A 14,575-nucleotide genomic window follows, 5' to 3' on the forward strand; every position below is an offset into this window, starting at 1 on the left:
GTACCAGGATGGTTCAATGTTGTTTCGGTGTTTGACTTCCTGTCTCAAGCGTCTTTTCTGTGCTTTATTTATGGCATGTATGCTTTGGCACACGGCAAAACAAGCCTTGTATCTGATGCAACGGAGCTAGTGGAAGAAGCACCCACACACTTTGACTAGAGTGAATGCCCCCACGAGTGAAACCTATCAGCTCCGAGCGGAGGAGAGACTGTTAACGTTCGTCGAAGGTAAACAAATAGCAGCACGCGAATTAAAGAAATTCATGCGTTATAACTGACAGTCCCAAAATTAATTCATACAAATGTTTAAAATGTGTATTGTAGGCTACATTTCCACTCCAACATTTTGTTGGACCAATCTATAGCTTTGATTACGGCACCAATTAAATAATAAAGATAACAGGGGATACAGGCTCTATATAATTAAAGGGGGGATTATAAATGTCTGATGTCAGTGTGACTCAGGCCTGCACTGTCGCTGAATAAAGAAGCTATCCGTCGTACCTCCAGAGCCCCCCTTAGTAGGGCCAATTTTAGTTCAGAGGGCATTTGGTTTCGTTTCTATTTCTTTGCGTCACACAGCTGATCTCAACAGTTACTTACAGTGTGAACTCATAGTGGACAAGGAGAAGCTCCAGAAACACACAGCTGACCGGTGAGTTCACATAAAGGCTCAGTTCCTTACTAACAGCTTCAGGGTAAATGATACAATGATTCAACAAGCACGTGACAGGCAAATGCTTGTTTGTTTTTTCGCTCAGCAACTTCAGCCATATCTAGCAAAACATTATGGTCTTCACGAGGGCAGTTTTGATGTAGGCCCTACTTGTATGTCCACTTTTTACATTGTGTCATTCTGATGTGTTGTCAAACAGAAGGAGGAAAGCGCAGGATGGTGGATTTAGAACTTTATGGATACCAGGAGGAAGTGGTAGAAAGGGCACTTCAGAGAGAGAACATAATCATTTGGCTGCCGACTGGAGGCGGAAAGACCCGTGCTGCTGTGTATGTGGCCAAAAAACACCTGGAGACCACATCCAAGGCCAAGGTGGTGGTTCTTGTAAACAAGGTAGCCTATGCAAAAAAACACTCAACATGGGGAATCAGTTTCATAATAATAAGAAAATAGATATTAAAGAAGGCCAGGTACAATGTGATTTAGATCTCTTCTGTACTGTAGGTTCACCTTGTAGACCAACATTACAACAAAGAGTTCAAGCCTCACCTAGGCCCTAACTACAAGCTGGTGCCAGTCAGTGGAGAGAGTGACACAAAGGACTTCTTCGGGAAAGTGTTGCAGGACTCACATGTGGTCATCTGCACAGCGCAAATCTTGTATAATGCTCTGATGAACAAGGAGGAAATTCAACATGTTGAGCTCTCAGGTCAGTAATAGTGAGCATAAAGATCCTTGATTATGATTTATATATAGAAAAATTGAATCCTTGATTTTGATGTCGTGAAGACAAAGTGAATTGATGTGGGGTAGTTTTTTTTCTAATTCCCTTAAAATAGACAGTAAGATCCACAATCTTCTGAGGTTTTACCGTTGACAAGTCCATGGTTCCTTACAGACATTACACTTCTGATATTTGATGAGTGTCACCACACCCACAAGGAAGGGGTCTACAACAAGATAATGGGATGCTACATTGAGAAAAAGTTAAAAGGAGAACGGCCGTTACCTCAGATCCTGGGTCTCACTGCATCACCTGGGACGGGGGGAGCAAAGATCCTGGAGAGGGCTGTGGATCACGTCCTCCAGGTCAGGGTTTTAAAAATTTTGAGCTTTTACTGAATTTGTCACAAATATGAGTGGATCAGTTTGATCTCCTACAACTCTGCTATTTTGGTCATCTTAATTAATATATTTCTCTTTGTATCAGATTTGTGCCAACCTGGACTCAGCCATCGTTTCAACTAAAAACTATGCCTCCGAGCTGAAGGAGAAAGTACCCAGACCCATGAAGATTTTTGACATTGTGGAGAAAAGGCCTGAGGTAAGCTGATTTTATTCCTCTCTTGTACCTTGTATTTGTTACTTTGTTGTAACAAACACGAAAATTAAGCTATCAAAACAATTTTAAAGAGGCTATGATAACGACAACACAGATACTACTTTTTGTCTTTTAGGATCCATTTGGGGATCATCTTAAGTGGATGATGCAGCTGATCCATGAGTACATGATCATTCCTCCAGGCTTCAGACTCAGAGAGTGCGGCACACAAGAGTATGAGGCCGATGTGGTGTTACTGGAGCAAGAAGGTAAGAACACAGTTCATTTTTTGATCATCCTGTGAGGGAACACAATCGTTTTAAGGGTCTTCCCTTGAGCAAGGAGAGCACATGCTTCTGTTAATGTTCAAACATAATTTGTATATATTTGGTTCAGGAGTAAAAAAAGGCGAGAGACTCCTAGCACAATGTGCACTCCACCTCAGACAGTACAACGACGCACTGCTCATCAATGACACGCTGCGAATGAGTGATGCGTATAGCTCCCTTGAGGAGTTCTACCTCACTAAGTCCCAAACAGAAATTGATGCAACAGATGACTTCCTGGTGGGACTTTTCCAAGGTAGGAATCCAGAAATACTAGTTTCTTGTCTATTTGTATGTCTATAGTGCAATTTCTCACAATGCAAAAAATAATTAATAACACTTTTACACAGAGAATCAGAGGGAGCTGAAGCAACTGGCAGGGGATTCTCGCAATGAGAACCCAAAGATGTTCAAACTTGAAAGCACTTTGCTGAGACAGTTTGGTCCAGGCGTGCAATCAAGGGGAATCGTCTTCAGTAAAACCCGTAAAAGCACCCGCTGCCTTAACGACTGGGTCCTCAATAATAAAACCTTACAGGATGCTGGCATCAAGGCAGCCATCCTCACAGGGGCCGGCAATGGTATCAACAACATGACACAGGTGTGATGACCGACAATCATTACCTATGAGCTTTAAATCATTCCAATTCAGTTACCACTCATCTATAGACGTGTTTGTTTCGTATGGCTTAGTACTTACAAGCTTTATTTTGCACATTTCCCCATGCAGAACGAGCAGGTGGACACCATCCGTAATTTTCGGCAAGGTTCTCTCAACCTCCTGATCTCCACCAGTGTGGCAGAGGAAGGCCTCGACATCCCTGAATGCAACCTGGTGGTACGCTATGGACTGCTTACAAATGAGATAGCCCAGCAGCAGGCAACCGGGCGTGCCCGAGCGGCGGACAGCCAGTATTCAGTGGTCGCGCAGAAAGGTGGACGGGAAGAGCGTCGAGAGCTAATCAATGAATGTCTGGAAGAGCTGACAGGAAAGGCCATTGCTAAGGTGCAAGAAATGAGCCTCCAGCAGTTTGACAAAAGGGTAAGCATGTGAATCTCAGTTAATCTGTATCCCATATTCTCATTGGCTGGTGTTTCTGCCATCACCTTTTATTCTTGTCTCTCTCCAGATAAATGCACTACAAAAAGAGGCAGTTTTTTGCAGAAAAGTTGCAGAGAGCCGCCAAAGGGAGAAGAGCAGTCGCACCACTGCTGACAGTGTCAAGCTCTTGTGTCGAAACTGTTTCAAGTCTGTGGCCTCCGGCAGTGACATTAGACTTGTTGAAAATCAGCACCATGTCATCATCAATCCTGACTTCAAGTGAGTTGAACTGTCCGTGCAAAGGAATTTAAAGCCACTATGACAAACATTTAAATATATTTTAAACAGCCTCATGTTTCCTCTGATAATCATAAATTACCTTTAACAGCAAACAAGACCATCAGTGCAAAGAAAGACGTTTTTATATAGTTTTTATTACTGCATTTGGTCTGGTCGCACACCCAGTCCAATTTTCGGTTTGCGCATGCAGGCTCTATGGTCACATATTCGTATTGGTCGCAGATTTCAGTGTAGCGCAGCAACGCGATTTGAGAAGCCTATCCCTCTAGGTGAGGGAAGGGGAGCGGCAGCCTTGTTTGAGACAGTTATTTGTCGTCATAATGACTGATAACGGGGCTGAACCATCAAAGAAAAAAAAGAAAATGCAACAAAGAAAAGCTAAAAGGGAGAGTGATAGACGGGCGGGGGGAGGGCGTTGCCAAGCAACGTGTACACAATTTCACGGGAGCGAACTAGACTGCAGTGTTTACTCCTAAATGAATGAGCGGTGCGGTACTAAAACAAAGTTTACTTTGCTTCACCATCATCAGATGACCATTATTCATCTGAAATAGTCATTATTTACAACAACATAAACACATTACCTCATTGTGATCCATACAAACTACCGTCTCTCGTTCATTCGCTTTCTGTGAGGACACGGAATATTTCAGCTCCGTGCGAGTGGTTAGTGAACCTGCATCAACTCATTGCAATCAGGTGTGTGTGGCACTGACTGGCATTAGTTGATGCAGAGTCACTAACCACTCTCATGGAGCCGAAAAGAGTCCGGTGCCCTCACACTTTCAACACACCGACATGCACTATATTGCGTCCTAATCATTTGACATTTGCACGGCTGGTACGTTCTTGAAAACAGCTTTACGACAGCTGGCGTCGTAAAAATACTACCGCTTTTGTCCAAAGGGGCCGCCAACTGACAAAGTTACTCGTAGTGGCCTTAAGTCAAAGTCTTAACAAAATGTCTAAACATGGCTCTTCTTTTCTCTCAGGAGACACTACAAAGTCGGTGAGCAGAAGATGAGTTTGAGTTTTAAGGACTGGGAGGCTGGGTGTACAATCAATTGCAATAATGGCAGCTGCAACTTGGTACGGTAATCCATCTGACAAATTATTTAAAAACGTGCGCACTCATGTTGGGGTTTGTCTTATACGTTTTTTTCTATTTACAGAAATGGGGATATGAGATGAAGTACAAGCAGATCGCCCTGCTGCCCAATATAGCCATTAAGAATTTTGCCCTGGAAACCCCTGAGGGCCGGATAACCGCAAAGCAGTGGAAAGATGTCCCTTTCACTCCTGAGAGCTTCAGTTTTGAAGTTTACTGCCAAGATAACTTCCCTGACCTCTTTGATTGAGACACTAAAAAAAGAATCTGTGTGGGGGGTTTTCTTCTTAATTCTATTTATTTTTTGTTATTCCAGTCTATTGGTGTTGGATGTCTGTTCCTATGTTTTGCTTCCTCCAACTGTGTGCGACATGTTGTATGTCTCTCTTGTTTGTTTAGGCCTACTGTCACATTACAGTTTTTTATTGTATTTTAACTTTTAACTGAACTTAACGTTTAACTAAAATTGAGATGAAATTAAAATTAAGTTAAGTTACTCTATAAGTCAATGGTTACATTGAAATGTGTCTTTCCGCATATCCCCTCTCGAATAAAAAAGTGCCTGACAAATCCTTTGTAATTATTTTGCCTTGATTAACCACCAGGTGTCAGTGCTGGTTAGCCAATCAAGTCAAGATACACTTTTTCAATTGGTATTTACTGGGAATAGTTTTATTTTATTTATGAAATGTTTATCATGTCCTTTTGAAATAATCACTGTGTTCGTACTACAGCCTGAAATGGAAATCATTATCTTTCCAGCTTTATTTACACATTTTGATTTTTTCAACATACAAGTGAAAAATGTTCCCCAAAAAATTCTGAAAATTCATTATAAGAACAACTAGAATTGCAGGTTTGGAAGAAAAGTGATCAGTCCCTTAGAATAACCATCATAAACATTCTTAGGTACAAGCAATCACCTTCCGGATAACATACGTTTATTGGTCTCCACCTGACACAAATAGTGGTTTTGACAATTTCAGAATAAAGTCAACTGTTCCTTAAGGATTCCACTCCTAGTATTGAATGGTTACACAAACAATTCACCATGGTCATTAATGTGCTTTCAAAAGACCTCTGGGACAAAGTTGTGGATAGGCACAAGTTATAGAGAAGGATATGAAAAAATATGAAAGGCTTTAATTGTCTTTCTGAATACCATAATTGTTAAGAATTGGAAGGCATACGGCACCACCAAAACCTTGCCTAGATCGGGCTGTCTCTTTGGAGATTCTGATGCAATGTGGCATAATCCAAAATACCATATCTACAGCGAACCATGGTGGCAGCAGCATTTTGTTGTGGGGGTGTTTCTCTTAAACAGGGACTAGTCAATTGTACACCCAAATTCTTCTCCCTCTGCTAGACAGCTGAAGATGGGCAGGTGGTTCACCTTCCAACACGACAACACAAAAAACAATCAGTAATTTAAGGACAGGAAGGTGAATGGCCTACAGATGCCTAGTCAGAGCCCTTACTTAAACCCATACAAAATCTGTGATGGACTTGAAGAGTGCAGTCCTCCATCGAATTTGACTGAAGGTTATACATCATATTAGATATAACAAAGTATCACATCTGGGGCAGATCAATTTTCCAACCCTGCTATTCTAATTTTTATTTTTCATTAAAGGTGAAGTAATCGATTTATTTATGTTAATATAAGTGTTAAATCGCTCTTTATTCATACAGTGATCACTTACATAGTGTGTGCGTTTCATAAAGCCGATCTCTCAGTCATCTGCTCTGCATGTAATCGGCAAATAAACTTTTCGGGGATCCCGAAACTGATATCCAATCACAAGAGAGAACGCTACACACCGGCACCCGTCTCACTGCCGGTGCACGCGCAGAGCGACAAATGGGTGAATGTTTATGTGCCTACAATAGCGGAGCAGGTAAAAATCCTTCCCAATGTCTGTTTTGATGGTTTTTATCATGTTTTAACACACTTACTTATCTGAGATGATGCTAGATAACTCACTGCTTGAAGACCGCAGTGCATTAATGTGGTGACGTAGGGACGAGGGAGAGGACTGCAAACTGCAGGAAGTTAGCTAAACTGACCATTCCGCTTACTGAACCTTTAAGTTTCAGAAATGTAGGAAAAATAAAATTTCAAATTAATGTTGTAAGGCAAAATGTATAAAACCTGGAAATGTATGGATTTTATTTATTTTCATTTCAGGCTGTAAGAAAAAAAAGGGTAGGATGGCTTTATAGGCACTGTATACAATATAAACCATGGCTAGATTATAAAGTTTGTGTTAGACTTACTTTTTGTCAGGTATAAGGCTTCATTCTTCCCGTCACTGAATAATAAATACTGTTGTCCCTCCGGAACCTCCCTCAGTTGGCCCCTCCAGCAGGCAAAGTGCACAGAGGTTTACAATTTGTTTCGTTTCTCTGTCACACACCGTTTCCATAACTGGATTTACAACCACAAAGTGATTGCATACCAAAATCGGCTAGAAGGCGCTACATAAGTCAAGTCCATTTACCATTTAAAAAGGCAGTTTATGGTGAATAAGGTATTTTAATAATTGATAAATTTTTTATGGGTCTTGTAAATTAACTGATAAAGATACTAAGTAGTGCATTTTATGTTGTATATTTATGTTATACTTCATCCATTATCCTTTGATATTTCTTTCACCAATCTTTGTACGGTATATTGCAGGGACGGCAATTCAAATTTTTAGATGTATCATGTATAGACAAACCCAGAATGAATTGTAATTAGGGCTGTCAACGATTCATTTAGTTTAATCGTGATTAATAATATTTCTAACATTTGTTTATTATTCTATTATTTAGCATTTCACAACAGTTTTTAAGTCCATATTAACAATGTAAAGCAATCCTTACCAGTGTATCTTGATTAGGAATCAAATGAATGCAATAAAAGTTCCTTTATTACCTTATTTAAAATCCAAAGGAGTGCCATGAGGAATGAATTGGATTATTATTATTAGGGGAGAGTGGCCTAAGTTGTGCAACTTTTTACTCAAAGTGATTTTAAAGTGAGGCCTTGACAGTTATGTCTCCAACTGAAATATGTACATATATTTCAGGATGTTGTGCATCCCTGGCAATAAAAACTTTGGATCTGGAATAAACTGTTTAAGAAATATAGCTTTCGGAAAAAAAGTTGTCTTGTGGCACAACTTGCCCCCGGTGTGGCGTAAGTTGTGCCACAAGAGAGAATAACATGAGGTAAATTGTGCCATTGATATATATCTCATAAACTGTAATGCAAGACAAATCCATAAGACAATTACTTATTTAAGGTTTATTTAAAGTAAATAAAGTAAATATTTTACAAAGATTGAAGGTCAATTTTCTTAAACAAGGCCTGGCAGATCTAGGTGGTTTTGCCTGCAAAGCTCACAATGACAAAGTCACCATTATCATCTTTCTGGCCATCTGAACTCTCATCAGTGGTGTCGTTAAGTGGAATGGAGATGTACAGTAAGTCTCTTCTGAGCTACTGTAGACAATCACTTTCTTTTTGGTGACCAGCGTATACAGCCATGCCACTGGCACAACTCTCAGAAATGTACTTCGCACTAGTTGCTCCGTGCTTGTGACTGCCACCTGACAAATGTGATTCCCCCTCCATTTCTGCCTTTAAATCAAGGCTCAAAACCCATCTTTACACCCTGGTTTTTCCTCCCCATTAACTATCTTACCTCTGCACTACTATCTTTGTTTATATTTGTGGATGTATGGGCTTTATGTCTTTTATTTTTGTTATTGTTATTTTACCTTCATTGTTTATCTACTGAATGCACTATGTACAGCACTTTGGACAGTGCAAACTGTCATAAATGTGCTTTTATAAATATATTTTACTTACGTACTTACTTATAACTCACATAGGCCCTTTGGCACAAATCACCCCAACTCCAGAATTTTGGATAATAGGCATGATGCAGCAGTTTAGGGCTGACATCGTGCTAACTATATAGACACAAAGTGTAGCATACTAAAGCACTAAAACATGTGTCAAATGTTTTCAAACGTGTCTATAAATGTTCAGACACAATAATCAAAAAACCATGATCATGGAAATTTTACTTTGAAAGGCAAAAAACTGTTTTTTGAGCTTAAATGTGCTTATATCTTATTCCATGTTTCTCCCTTCTTTACAGGATGAGTCAAATGGATGGCTCTTCTTAAATATGTGGTCACATTTCCAATTTCTATGGGGATTTCCTGAACAACAGGTAAGGCCCATATAAGGTCCATGCAAACACTCAGGAAATGTAATGCTCTTTACAAAAACACCTCAGCTGTAAGCTGTAAGCCATTAATAGAGTAATTATAGATATAATATAAATAAATGTTTAGACATGGCTCCATATAAAAAAAGGGCGATTGTGAGTGAATGTTTTATGTCAGTGTAGCTCAGACCTGCTCTGTCGCTGCATAATTAACTTATGTATTGTCCCTCCACAGCCTCCCTTAGTAGGGGCCAATTTTAGTTCAGAGGGCTTTTGGTTTCGTTTCCATTTCTCTGAGTCACACAGCTGATCTCAGTAGGGTTTAAAAACCCCTCCACTTACACTGTGAACTCATAGTGGACAAGGAGAAGCTCCAGAAGCACACAGCTGACCGGTGAGTTCAAATTAAGGTTTACTTGCTTACTTACAGCTTCAGGATAAATGATGTAATGATTAAACAAAAAGCCCGTCTCAGCAAGTGCTTGTTTGTTTTATGCTCAGCAACTTCAGCCAGATCTAACAAGACAATATGGTCTTAATGAGGACAGTTTTGATGTACTGGTATGACCTACTGTCCACTTCTTACATTGTGTCATTCTGATGTGTTGTCAAACAAGCAAAAAGCACAGGATGGAACTTTATGGATACCAGGAGGAAGTGGTAGAAAGGGCACTTCAGAGAGAGAACATAATCATTTGGCTGCCGACTGGAGGCGGAAAGACCCGTGCTGCTGTGTATGTGGCCAAAAAACACCTGGAGAACACGTCCAAGGCCAAGGTGGTGGTTCTGGTAAACAAGGTACACAGAATGCATACAGCATGGGGCAGAGTTAGTTTCAAAATAACAAAAAACTGGATATTAATTTAAAGAAGGCCAGGTACAACGTGATTTTGATCTCTTCTGCACTGTAGGTTCACCTTGTAGACCAACATTACAAAAAAGAGTTCAAGCCTCACCTAGGCCCTAACTTCAAGCTGGTGCCAGTCAGTGGAGAGAGTGACACAAAGGACTTCTTCGGGAAAGTGGTGCAGGACTCACATGTGGTCATCTGCACAGCGCAAATCTTGTATAATGCTCTGATGAACAAGGAGGAAAACAAGCATGTTGAGCTCTCAGGTCAGTAATAGTGAGCATTACAATCCTTGATTATGATTTATATGAAGAAAACGAGAATTGATGTCGGATAGTTTTTTTCTTATTGCCTTTATAACCGTAAGACAGTAAGATCCAAAAATACAGATGGCCGGTTGATGAGTTCATGGTTCTTTACAGACATAACTCTTCTGATATTTGATGAGTGTCACCACACCCACAAGGAAGGGGTCTACAACAAGATAATGGGATGCTACATTGAGAAAAAGTTAAAAGGAGAACGGCCGTTACCACAGATCCTGGGTCTCACTGCATCACCTGGGACGGGGGGCGCAAAGATCCTGGAGAGGGCTGTGGATCACGTACTCCAGGTCAGGGTTTTAAAAGTTTTGAGCTTTTACTGAATTTGTCACAAATATGAGTGGATCTGTTTGATCTCTGTCTGTTTTTGTAATCATAATTAGTATATTTCTCTTTGTATCAGATTTGTGCCAACCTGGACTCAGCCATTGTTTCAACGAAAAACTGTGCCTCCGAGCTGAAGAAGAAAGTACCCAGACCCATGAAGATTTTTGACATTGTGGAGAAAAGGCCTGAGGTAAGCTGATTTTGTTCCCCTCTTGTACCTTGTCTTTGTGACTTTGTTGTAACAAAAAAATCCTACAGATAGTCGACAACACAGATACTACTTTTTGTCTTTTAGGATCCATTTGGGGATCATCTTAAGTGGATGATGCAGCTGATCCATGAGTACATGACCATTCCTCCAGACTTCAGACTCAGAGAGTGCGGCACACAAGAGTATGAGGCTGATGTGGTGTTACTGGAGCAAGAAGGTAAGAACACAGTTCATTTTGAAATCCTCCTGTGATGGAACACCATCGTTTTAACGGTCTTCCCTTGAGCAAGGAGAGCACATGCTTGTTATTGTTCAAAACATAATTGTGTATATATTTGGTTTAGGAGTAAAAAAGGGCAAGAGACTCCTAGCACAATGTGCACTCCACCTCAGACAGTACAACGACGCACTGCTCGTCAATGACACGCTGCGAATGAGTGATGCGTATAGCTCCCTTGAGGAGTTCTACCTCGCTAAGTCCCAAACAGCAATTGATGGAACAGATGTCTTCTTGGTGGGACTTTTCCAAGGTAGGAATCCAGAAATACTAGTTACTTGTCTATTTGTATGTTTGCCTGCATGATTTGTAGTTATGATAAGCCTATAGTGCAATTTCTCACAATGCAAAAATAATTAATATCACTTTTCCACAGAGAATCAGAGGAAGCTGAAGAAACTGGCAGGGGATCCCCGCTATGAGAACCCAAAGATGTTCAAACTTGAAAGCACTTTGCTGAGACAGTTTGGTCCAGGCGTGCAATCAAGGGGAATCCTCTTCAGTAAAACCCGTAAAAGCACCCGCTGCCTTAACGACTGGGTCCTCAATAATAAAGCATTACAGGACGCTGGCATCAAGGCAGCCATCCTCACAGGGGCTGGCAATGGTATCAACTACATGACACAGGTGTGTTGAAAATCCAAATTTATGAGCTTAAAAGCTCTGGAAACCCAGTCTAAAATAGTAAAAATCAATATATGATATGAACGTTGGGTGTCTCAATAAGCTCTAACAAACACTCGATTGAAACTAAAATTGCATAAATATCATAAAACTGCTTTTTTACTGTCTAGACTCTAGAGTAGACCATTTGACAGGATTGTGTGGGTGTGGCCATATCAATCGGTCTCCATAGCAACAGATGTTTTTATATAACTGTTTTATAGGCTGAGAACTGTGGTGATTGGTTGAAAATACTTATAATGCCATACAAAGCTGAGCATAGCCCGCCTCATCTAAACCGAATTTCTATATAGTCTATCAAACTTGAATGACATTGTCCTTAAATTGAATTGATAAATATGCCTTACTCTTTTAAGATGCTTACTATCATGCAACTAATTACCCAAATGATATAGTAAGAATGATTTTGTGGATTTGGGTTCACACAGGCTTAAAATCATCCCAATTCAGTAACCACTTCACTTCTGTTTTGTATGACTTTGTACTTACAAGCTTTTATTTGCATTCCGTCCCATGCAGAACGAGCAGACGGACACAATACGAAAATTCCGCAATGGTTCTCTCAACCTCCTGATCTCCACCAGTGTGGCAGAGGAAGGCCTCGACATCCCTGAATGCAACCTGGTGGTACGCTATGGACTGCTTACAAATGAGATAGCCCAGCAGCAGGCAACCGGGCGTGCCCGAGCAGCGGACAGCCAGTATTCAGTGGTCGCGCAGAAAGGTGGACGGGAAGAGCGTCGAGAGCTACTCAATGAATGTCTGGAAGAGCTGACTGGAAAGGCCATTGCTAAAGTGCAAGAAATGAGCCTCCAGCAGTTTGATAGAAAGGTAAGCGTGTGGCACTCTCATATTTATCCCATATTCTCATTGGCTGGTGTTTCTGCCTTCACCTTTTATTCTTCTCTCTGTCCAGATAAATGCACTACAAAAAGAGGCAGTTATTTGCAGAAAATTTGCGGAGAGCCGTCAAAGGGAGAAGAGCAGTCGCAACACTGCTGACAGTGTCAAGCTCTTGTGTCGAAACTGTTTCAAGCCTGTGGCCTCCGGCAGTGACATTAGAATTGTTGAAGATGCGCACCATGTCATCATCAATCCTGACTTCAAGTGAGTTGAACTCTTTGTTGTTCAAAAGTTGTCCTTCACGTTCAGGTTGAAGTCTAGACAAAATGTCTAAGCATGACTCGTCTTTTCTCTCAGGAGACACTACAAAGTCGGTGGGCAGATGGTGCTACCGAAGAGTTTTGAGGACTGGGAGCCTGGGCGTACAATCAATTGCAATAACGGCAGCTGCAACATGGTACAGTAAACCAAATTTTAATAAAACTCGCTGGTGCTCATGTCGGGTTGTGTCTTATTTTTATTTATACTTACAGAAATGGGGATTTGAGATAAAGTACAAGAAGATCGCCCTGCTGCCCAATATAGCCATTAAGAGTTTTGCCCTGGACACTCCTGAGGGCCGAAGGACTGTGAAGAAGTGGAAAGATGTCTCTTTCATTGCTGAGAACTTCGACTTTGTAGATTACTGCAAAGACAACTTCCCTGACCTCTGAGATCGAGACACCAACACTTCCAATCTATTTTATTTTGTTCTTACAGCTTATTGGTGTTGAATTGTCTGTTCCCATTTATAGAAACCATCATTGTACTGTTTGACATGCTTAAATATGAACTTCGTCACATGCTAGTTATTTGTGCTACCCGGCCATTGAGGCAGCAGAGAGTGTCTATTCTGCTTGCAATTGGCATGACAGCTTTGTTTATGCCCAAGGTCATAACTGCTTTTGAATGTATTTGCGTGTATTTCCTCTGCCACTTCTCAAGCCAAGCACTGACACAAAGCACGCAATTAACTACTGTATTCTGAATCATGGATCTTAACAGGACCGGCGGTAGCCAGGGTGGGCCGTGCCCACCCAAATGTGGGCTGTGCCCACCCAATCAAAAACATATAAATATATATATTTTTTTTTAGGTGGAAGTCCAGACCCACTATCGGACGGACCCGTTCATTCGCTGTCCAAGAAAATGTCAAATAAAATTCAAACAATTAATTAATACTAAAGAATATACCATTACCATGCATTGCTTCTAATTGTATTATTGGTTGGGCAGGACAGCCTGCCTCCAAGTTACCCACCCGCTTATAGTGGTCACTGGTCAGCAGAGCCGGCCTGAGGCATAAGCGAAATGAGCGGTTGCTTAGGGTCCCGACTGCCTGGGGGCCCCCCCCAATTTTTTTTTTATTTTAATTTTTTTTTTTAGTTTGTGTGTTTGATATCAACATTATATTATGTAAATGTATATTATCATACAATAAAAGGAATACAATGTTTTGGTAGATAGTTAATAGCTGGGAGGTAATCCGAGGTTAACTGATCACGTCACGTTCACATCCATGCACAGTGTGTATTGAGTTTATTTAAAAATATTTGAAAATGGGGCTGCCCTCAGTTGCCCATGCACTGTGTATAGTCTACAGCATATTTTAGCCTCGTCTGTGCGGAAATAAAGATAACTGGACAACAGCGTTCTTCTGCTTCGTTCGTCTCACTGCATTTAAATGAGTTCATTATTTTGGGGCGACCGTGGCTCAGTTGGTAGAGCGGGTTGGCCAATGATCCAAGGGTTGTCGGTTCAATCCCCGCCCGGCCACCTGTGTCATGGTTGTTGTGTCCTTGGGCAAGACACTTCACCCACCCTGCCTGGTGTGAACGTGTATCACTGCTGTATGTTTGAGGTGGTGGTTGGCGCGGAATGGCAGCCACGCTTCCGTCAGTCTACCCCAGGGCAGCTGTGGCTACTATCGTAGTTTACCACCACCGGTATGACAGTGTGTGAATGAATGGAACCTGGAACCCTGTAAGCGCTTTGAGTCCTTAGGGAATAAAGCGCTATA

At 41.1% G+C, this 14,575-nt stretch overlaps 2 protein-coding genes across 2 annotated transcripts; both read left to right on the top strand.

Annotated features, from left to right (window-relative positions):
• Positions 1-576: 576 nt before the first annotated feature.
• On the top strand, positions 577-5,342 carry LOC307262734 (ATP-dependent RNA helicase DHX58-like). Its single transcript, XM_080043702.1, has 12 exons — positions 577-654; positions 875-1,068; positions 1,180-1,384; positions 1,574-1,764; positions 1,886-1,999; positions 2,133-2,265; positions 2,393-2,578; positions 2,673-2,923; positions 3,053-3,364; positions 3,453-3,643; positions 4,657-4,753; positions 4,837-5,342. The coding sequence occupies exons 2-12, from the start codon at positions 892-894 to the stop codon at positions 5,020-5,022; spliced, it is 2,043 nt and encodes a 680-aa protein (XP_079899828.1). The 5' UTR covers positions 577-654; positions 875-891; the 3' UTR covers positions 5,023-5,342.
• A 3,962-nt stretch (positions 5,343-9,304) lies between these two features.
• On the top strand, positions 9,305-14,204 carry LOC307262735 (ATP-dependent RNA helicase DHX58-like). Its single transcript, XM_080043703.1, has 12 exons — positions 9,305-9,395; positions 9,619-9,799; positions 9,913-10,117; positions 10,274-10,464; positions 10,578-10,691; positions 10,797-10,929; positions 11,057-11,242; positions 11,366-11,616; positions 12,193-12,504; positions 12,590-12,780; positions 12,874-12,973; positions 13,050-14,204. Exons 2-12 carry the CDS (start codon positions 9,632-9,634, stop codon positions 13,227-13,229), a joined length of 2,031 nt encoding a protein of 676 aa, XP_079899829.1. The 5' UTR covers positions 9,305-9,395; positions 9,619-9,631; the 3' UTR covers positions 13,230-14,204.
• The last annotated feature ends 371 nt before the right edge of the window (positions 14,205-14,575 follow it).

This window comes from Ammodytes marinus (genome assembly GCF_949987685.1).
Source record: "Ammodytes marinus genome assembly, chromosome: 16".
Taxonomy (NCBI): domain Eukaryota; kingdom Metazoa; phylum Chordata; class Actinopteri; order Uranoscopiformes; family Ammodytidae; genus Ammodytes; species Ammodytes marinus.